We start from the raw sequence: 9,169 nt of genomic DNA, 5'->3' as shown, positions 1-9,169 counted from the left end.
AGAGATTTCCCCAGGACTAATAAGTATTTAACTCACTGTAAATTAACCCAAAGTCATTTTCATATGGTCACCGCTGAAATGTTCTATTAATTTGTTTCTAAAACCTTGCCAATAGGAAGCAAATAGTACATGTCCTTTGCTGTAGTCAGAATGAAGTAATAAATGGATTGGCTAGCAGTGACTTTTGAATTGGAGGGCAACTGGAAGCTATTTTCACAGAGAGTTCTTTCCTACTACCCAATCTTCATTGTTTACTATTTTTACTCAAAATCATAGTATTCTCAACTTTAGATATTCTATTCAATTTATAAATGTTTAGGACGTATCAAGTGAGGCCCTGCAGGGGTCTGTCATTGGTCAATATTTTAATTAACAATCTGGATGATGGAGCATAGAGCATGCTTATAAAATCTGCAGATGACACCAATCTGGATAGAATTAGAATTCAAAACTGTCTTGATAAATTTGAAGACAGATTAAATTCAATAAAGCCAAGTACAGAGCACTGCACTTTGGAAGGAAAAACCTAAAGCACAAATACAAAAAGGGAAATAACTGGCTAGGCACCAGTGTTGCTGGAAAAGATCTGGGTGTTACAGTGGATCAAAACTGAACATCAGTGTGATGCTTTTGTGAAAAAAGCAGATGTCATTACAGCGGTTCTCAGGACAAATTTTTTGGTGTCCTCAGAGTGCAGGCCCCACTTCTTGCTGATGGCTGCTCTCATACTTCTTCCTAAAATATTTAATTAGCTTTAAGAAAAACAAATAAATATGCACTTATGCGTGTCCAAAACATTGTAATTTATTTATTGCTAGCTAGTAAGTCCGTTGTGAAAAGTGACAATATACAAGTATCACTTTTCACAGCAGACTTACTCAGCCCTGCCAACTTTCAAAATCCTTCAGAAATAATCAGCTCTTTAAATTGAAACTTCATTTAGAAAAACTGCAAACTGGGATGATTTGAGTAGCTAAGAATTTGAATTTTCCTTCTGCAGAATTCCTAAACTGTGCAGGAGAGGCTCCTTCCTGATGCAGTGATTGGAAATGTTACTCTGCCACAGCACTGGCCATTGCTGAACTTCTACTCACAAATGCAATATCCCAAGGGTAAGTAGCTCACAACCAAAACTGGCAATTGAAGGCTACTTGCTTTAAGATGTATTAACTTTTAGTTCCAAGAGTGTGGCAAAGCCTTGACAGAGGTACACATTTCACCAGGATTTTGCAGTATACAAAGTCTTTATTTAAGTATAGTATTTACAATTCTTACATAATGTACATAGAGTAACTATAAAGATAATGTATTTTTCTTCATTTACAATGAAACTACAATAAAACTACATTCAAGTTTTTGATACAAAGTCTATAGACTTATTAAATGCAAAGTAGGGCTGGTTATACATTCTCTCCAATTATGCATTTAGGAAACAAACAAAAAATCACAAGTGAATAAAAGCATTTACTACTGGAATGGTTCAAAAACAGTCTAGTACAGACGTACTCAGGGATAGATACAGAAAGTCATTTATCACTCCAAACAGAATAACCATCCAGTTTGAGGAAAGATGGTTTGATTCCTCAGTAATTACTATCATGGGAAAAATTCTGATCTTAAGATAAAAATCAAGTGGGAATTTTCCTCTCTTACCATCTCCTTCCACGGGAAAAGAGAAGAAATACAGTCTGCACAAAGGTAAAGAAAGAATGGGGAAGGGGGGAAACAAATAAAAAGTACATTCATCTCTTCCCCATATCATGTCTGTACATAATTGGTTGACTTAAGTGTCCATTTGTACAAACATATTGATACTGAGACGTGTGTGTGTCAGGCAGAACTCTGTGCAAAGGAGTATCAACATGGCATTGTATTTAACTGGGGAAAATATTCTTTTACCTATCTGTAAGTGGATGGATAGTGGATGTTTTCAGAATTGGCTTTTAAAATGCTTTCAGTATCTTAATCCATTCTAATCCTTTTGATATACAAATATTCATGCCTTGGACTCCAGGCACTTGTACATTATTTGGAATTCTATGAAATGGTCCCTTTATGTTCTCTGTTCCATTCAGAGATTATTAAAATGCATCCTTCACATGCACATTAGGTTAAAAACAGGATTTCCGTGCTTCTCATGCTTCTCACGCTATACACGCTGAAAACATCATAGCAAATGTTACACTTCTAGTTCTCGTGTATCCCTTGCACCAATGCTTACAAATAATTGGTATACATCAAACATGCTGTGGGTATAAGTCATGATTCAGAACGAGAGAGACTCTCCATTTTATATGGAGAATTTACTGATAAACCAACAGCACAAGGAGGGGGTTTGTTTAAGTGTCAGCCCTGGCTACATGTAAAGCAAGTGAAAATGAATCCTACAAGTGACAGATACAGACAGTATCTTCCAACATACCATGGACATTATAAATCATTAAGAGCATAATCTGAGTCCAGTGAAGTCAATGGGAAGGCTCCTGCTGATTTCAATGAGGTTGAGATTAGGTCCCAGTTGTACAGGTGAGGAAACTAAATTCTACCATGTATTAATGAACTGAAGTGCATGTTCCAACTGCTACACGAGTGAAAGCAAAGCAAAACTCCTACCACCGACTGGATCCACTCAAACTTAAGGAAAAGGATAATCATTTCAATATGTCAAATAGCATAAAATTCAGCAGAGTACAGAAATACCTAAATATATAATCATTGTACCGACAGTAACAGAAAATAGGAAGCCTTAAAAACAAGTATAGGTTGTAATGAAACATTACAGCCACAATTTTAATCAGCAGGTAACCTACGCAAGTCATGTCAAAACAAAGTGTGCTAAAACGTACTGTGTGCTTTTCCATATTTACTCATTCCAAAAGTCTTTCTGCACATCTGGCCCTGGCTAGGATAATGATAATAAAAGCCTTCAGTGGGGGTAGGCAATACTAGGAATTCACATCATTTTATAATAAAAATATTTTAAACTGTGTTAAGAAAATACTGCTGCCTTCGCCACAAATTAAGGCCAGTTGTATTCTACACGAGAGTATGAACTGAAACTAAATTTCCCCATTGCTTGGCACATGGTTCAGCAGATGCTAAAGCATGATGGAGTCTTACTGCATGCACACCATTCAAGTTATATTCAGATTCACGTCACAGCATGAGTGGGAATTTCCTAATCCTAAGCAGCAAAACAGCAGCACAGGAGTTATAGATTTGGCCATCAAGGACCATCTCTAAAGCCGGAGGGTCAATTGTACTTTGTCCTGCTAACTGAAGACTTGATTTTGGTATACACCAGATAGCTTCACAGCATGTCTATTTTTGTCAGTGCCACTGATCACAAAAATGCTCTTTTGGTGAATGCACATTACGCTGCACATCTCAGCACATATACCTGGCCAAGGAACTACGCTGCATAGCCTGGGCTGCCAAAACCACTTCCCAAGCTTTTACAAAAACTCTAGGGCTTCTGTCAGAGCACTCTAATATGATCTACTGATCATACACATCAACAAACAATCCAAGCAGATTCTACAATTTAGCATAAACTTAGTATCAAAAGCTACTCCCTGACTGACGAGAGCTGGGAACACAGCAGGGGCTCCACACAGCTACAGAGGAAGAGAGCTGTGCTTTAGGGAATCCTTTTGCAAGCTTAAGCAGCAGCCCTGAGTTACTAGGAAGGAAATGCTGCCAGTGGTCACAAAGGTGGAGATGTGGCTTGGGGTATCTCAGAAGAGAGACTTCCAACATCCTTCAGTACTACGGAATAAAGACAGTGATCGTGTCCTGAAGCTTCGGGCAGCTTTTCTATACAGTCGCTCTCACTGCACACCAAGCATTACTTGTAACGCATGACAAAGCAGCTAGACAAAACTGTATCTAAAATGTGTACTCTATCCTGGGCATATCTTACACAGCATCTCAACTGTACATGTGAAGCTTCCACTCTATAAGCTCTACTAACTTACTCAACATAGAATGCTAGTTAATATGACACATCAGAGAGCATGCAATCATTCTGCAGGAAGCCACTCCTGTTTAAAAAAAGCGCTTATGAAACTCATCTGTAAGCAATAACCTCAAGTGTATTACTGTCCAAAATAAATGCAGTTAAAATGGGCACAATTTACTTTGCTTAAAGTAATTAGACTACAAATGAAGCAATGATGAGACTGTAAAATTCACCCATTTACCACAATAATCTATTGGACCATTTCTGTAGCATGAAGATCTTATTCTGGTATCAAAGATCTTTCACATATTTTATTTTTGATTAGATATTTAATGCACAAGGATAAATATTTAAAATAGCTGTCTGAAATGTAACATGTCTGGAAAAGCTTAATTTTATCACACATTTACAAAGCCCCTTCTGTATTTGCATTATAACAAGCTAATGGTTTTAAATCTCACTTATTTCCAAAGTACATTTTAGCAGCAGCATAGCACATTGTTCTAATAGTTGAGACAGATTACAGGAAATCTGCAGTAATTTGGAGACCTACCTAGAAATCCTTTTTACACTGTTCAAAGTGCTAGCAGATGAAGGACCAATAACTAAGAAAGTCTGAGATGCTTTTGGGGCTCAGGTGAGTATTATCTATCTATATGCTATATACTATAAATACATAGATAAATCTGTACTTCTATACATCACGTGCATGTGCACATTGACAGAATGCAGGGTGGAGCTCACTGAAAAGTTCTTGTTGTTGCCAGTAGAATACCACTTCAGATTATATTCATTTTTTTAGAGCAGAGGTACAGTAAGACTTCCAGGTTTTCTCTTACATGCCCTATTTTAGAAAGTATGTGCACAGACTATATTATGGCAGGCTTTGGCAAAAAGCATTGATGGCCCCGAGTGCAGGATGACTACATCCCTTGTGAGTGTTTTAATATTTCTATATTGGGAACAATCCTGACCACAGCTTGGCGGGAGAGGCAACCTTCATTAGTATGACTGTCCTGTGTTAATGCTTTGCTTGGTTCACTATTTAGTTTCTATTCCCTCATTCCAGTTTTTGAGATGCATTTTGATGCCAGTCAGTTGAATGCATTAAAAACCAAACTTGATGGCATTAGGGGATCAAATTTACTCCTAAGGGAAAGTTCCACAGAGAATCAATCAAATAAGCAACTTTATTCACAGCAAGTCTTAATGTAAAAAAGGAAAGAAGCTGCTTTTCTAACATTTGGTCCTCCAGAATATGCACATAGAGTGATAGGACAGCAGTCACTGGCCTAATGGTCTGCGCTGTTGGAAGGAGTCAGCTGGGAAAGAGCCTACAACAACAATATCATTTCCTGTGTTTGTAGCACACCAGGGCAGAGGGGATGGAGGATCGTGTGTGTCATGGGTCGATGTACAGAAGGGAAGTTCAGGCAGGTGATCACCAGCTTTCCCATTCAAACAAACTGGAGAGGGAAAGGGCAAGCTGGTCATGCCTTAAGAGATAGGAGCTGTAGGGTTATAGCCAGGCAGAATGGGAGAGACAGGGAAATTGTGCTGCTAGGGACAGCTCATAAGCAAGGATGATCTGGTCATCCCACAACACTTACAGGTTATGAGTTCTGCAACGGTCCCAGCCTCCGCCAGCCTTGAGTGTGACTCAACCTAATCCTGCTTCCACATGGCAAAACAGAACACTCTCCAACCAGAGGCAGCATCCCTTGCTAAAAACAACTCCATCGCCAGCTGCTGCGGTATTCACCCTGAATCAGATGCGGCAAATTACACCTCCTACCCAGCCTAAGGCTACACTAGAGAGCTCACTCAATCCAGACTACCAAATATCTAAGAAAAAGTATATAATGAAAGCAGTTTAAAAAAATAAAGACCACTGCTCTATAAACATTAGAAAAGAACCAGGTTTAGGTCTTTTCCTTCTTAGACATTCAAGACTTCTGTGAATCTGATTGCTGAAAACGGTTTAGCTTCTCCGGATTATTGGATGCCATTTGGGAAAAATCACGAAAAATGTCCTGGTAAGTTTCATCTCCTGGGTAGAAGAAAAAAAAAATAAATTAGGAAAATATTTCTAAAATATTTATCATGATGGCTAACACCATGCATCATCTCACAAATGTCCTAGTCATTACTGCATTACATTTATATGTTTATATAACAGATTGTTCATATGTGGTATAAAATTGATTGGTAACATGAAAGCTGACAGACTGGTTAACTACATACACATTCTATAAAAGCAAATTAAACAAAGCCAAATTATACCTGAAAATAGCACCTCAAAGGCAGCCACACAGAGGAAAGTTCAGAGTTAGAAAGGAGAGATGAAAGCATTTTAAAACAATGTAAAAAAACCCCATGTTTCACATACACAATAAAATCATTATTTTAAAAACAAAATAGTCAGAGGCTCTCTTGAAAGTAAATCTACGGCAGAAATAAGGGATGAAGAAAAAAATTTCATAACCAGCTAGTACATAATATAACAAATTATTAGCAAGCAACAGTATAAGAGCAGAGCACATTCCTACATTCCTGAGGAAATTAAAGTTTGCAAGTGCTGGTGCTTTAGTATTAATAGGTAAAATGGCATTTTGTTTTTTTTAAATGCAATATTTAACATGTTTTTGTCTTATATTTGGGAGTCTCTCTATACTAAGACAATGACCCATTGCTGACCATGTTTCTTTCAGCAGTATCACCCAGCCCCCTTCAATGGGTACTGAAAATGATTTCACTGATAGATGGTGGAGCATGGAAAGGAGATTTGTTCCAAGTCTCTCTTCCTGTCCTGTCTACACTAGCAGCTAAGCAATTGTCTTCCATTGAATTTATTCATGTACTGGAATGCTTTGCAGAAGCAGGGAATATGCTGCCATCCAAAACCTGCCCCTTCTCAGTCAGGAAAGGTGCATGCAAGGCCTAAATGCTGCTGTTCCCTGTCTGACAACTCCATTATATACTGCACAATGTAAGAGAAGAGGGGAATCAAAAGTTTACTTCTGTTACCAACTACAGTGGTGTGCAACAGACACCTCCCTTCCCTCTGGCTAGCTGATGAAGGGAAGCAGATATTCCCCCCCCCTTCATCCATTTCCACATGGTTTGGTTTTAAATGACTTTAAGCAGGGACGGCTCCAGCGTTTTTGCCGCCCTAAGCAGCAAAAAAAAAAAAAAATCTGTTAGTCTATAAGGTGCCACAGGATTCGTTGCTGCTTTTTCAGATCCATCTAACACGGCTACCCTCTGATACTTTCACATTTTTATGTGAAACCCTGCCACTATTTTAATTTTGTTCTGGCCAACTATCACGAATCATTAGAATATCAGGGTTGGATGGGACCTCAGGAGGTCATCTAGTCCAACCCCCTGTCAAAGCAGGACGAACACCAACTGAATTATCCCAGCAGGGTTTGTCAAGCCAGGCCTTAAAAACCTCTAAGGATGAAGATTCCACCACCTCCTCGTAAATCCATTCAGGCTTCACCACTCCTAGTGAATATTGTTTCCTAATATCCAACCTAAACCTCCCCACTGCAACTTGAGATCATTGCTTCTTGTTCTGTCATCTTGCCACCACTGAGAACAGCGAAGCTCCATCTCTTTGGAACCCCCTTCAGGGTAGTTGAAGCTGCTATAAAATCCCCCTCACTCTTTCTCTTTTGCAGACTAAAAACCCCAGTCCTCAGCCTCTCCTCATAAGTCATGTGCCCAGCCCCTGATCATTTTCTGTTGTCCTCTGCTGGACTCTCATCCAATGTCCACATCCCTTCTGTAGTTGGGGCAAGGGGCGGGGACCAAATCTGTCTCAGTACTCCCGATATGGCCTCACCAGTGCCAAAAAGAGGGGAATGATATGTCCCTTGACCTGCTGCAATGTCATTTCTGAATGTTTTCAAATGAACACCATTGCTAACACAATACACAGGAATGACACAGTTTGGCATGGAAAGACTTATAAAATGGTTGGAAAGACATAATAACAATTAACCTTCTATTCCCTGTCCCTTAAGGTAGAGCTGGCTCCATGAGCCCGCACAGCAGCAGCCGTGCTTGGGGCAGCACTATCTGGCTCTTCAGTGCGGGTCCTTCAGTCCCTCATCAGAGGGGAAGGACTGCGCGAATTGCCCCCAAAAGATGAAGCGTGTGGTGTGAGAGCTGCACCATCGCAGCTTTTTTTTTTTATCTGTTAGTCTATAAGGTGCACAGGATTCGTTGCTGCTTTTACAGATCCATCTAACACGGCTACCCTCTGATACTTCACATTTTTATGTAAACCCTGCCACTATTTTAATTTTGTTCTGGCCAACTATCACGAATCATTAGAATATCAGGGTTGGATGGGACCTCAGGAGGTCATCTAGTCCAACCCCCTGTCAAAGCAGGACGAACACCAACTGAATTCATCCCAGCCAGGGTTGTCAAGCCAGGCCTTAAAAACCTCTAAGGATGAAGATTCCACCACCTCCTACGTAATCCATTCCAGGCTTCACCACTCCTAGTGAATATTGTTTCCTAATATCCAACCTAAACCTCCCCACTGCAACTTGAGATCATTGCTTCTTGTTCTGTCATCTGCCACCACTGAGAACAGCGAAGCTCCATCCTCTTTGGAACCCCCTTTCAGGTAGTTGAAGGCTGCTATAAAATCCCCCTCACTCTTCTCTTTTGCAGACTAAAAACCCCAGTTCCTCAGCCTCTCCTCATAAGTCATGTGCCCAGCCCCTGATCATTTTTGTTGTCCTCTGCTGGACTCTCTCCAATGTCCACATCCCTTCTGTAGTTGGGGCAAGGGGCGGGGACCAAAATCTGTCTCAGTACTCCCGATATGGCCTCACCAGTGCCAAAAAGAGGGGAATGATCATGTCCCTTGACCTGCTGCAATGTCATTTCTGAGATGTTTTCAAATGAACACCATGCTAACACAATACACAGGAATGACACAGTTTGGCACTGGAAAGACTTATAAAATGGTGGAAAGACATAATGACAATGTAACCTTCTATTCCCTGTCCCTTAAGGTAGAGCTGGCTCCAGGCCCAGCACAGCAAGCAGGTGCTTGGGGCAGCACATCTGGCTCTTCAGTGGCGGGTCCTCAGTCCCTCTCAGAGGGAAGGACCTGCTGCCGAATTGCCCCCAAAGAATGAAGCGGTGGTGGTAGAGCTGCCACCATCGCAGCTTTTTTTTTTT

At 40.2% G+C, this 9,169-nt stretch overlaps 1 protein-coding gene across 2 annotated transcripts in view; it reads right to left on the bottom strand.

Moving 5' to 3' along the window:
* Positions 1 to 1,225: 1,225 nt before the first annotated feature.
* ACAP2 (ArfGAP with coiled-coil, ankyrin repeat and PH domains 2) overlaps positions 1,226 to 9,169 on the bottom strand; it is a 129,448-nt gene continuing 121,504 nt past the window's right edge. For both annotated transcript variants that reach the window (XM_032787523.2, XM_032787522.2), the window contains one exon: positions 1,226 to 6,011. In XM_032787523.2, the coding sequence (XP_032643414.1) occupies positions 5,908 to 6,011 (104 nt within the window). In that variant the 3' untranslated portion in view covers positions 1,226 to 5,907. The remainder of the gene's footprint in view (positions 6,012 to 9,169) is intronic.

The sequence above is a fragment of the Chelonoidis abingdonii genome, chromosome 8 (genome assembly GCF_003597395.2).
Source record: "Chelonoidis abingdonii isolate Lonesome George chromosome 8, CheloAbing_2.0, whole genome shotgun sequence".
In the NCBI taxonomy this organism is placed as follows: Eukaryota; Metazoa; Chordata; order Testudines; family Testudinidae; genus Chelonoidis; species Chelonoidis abingdonii.
This window is presented reverse-complemented; position numbering and strand designations above follow the sequence as displayed.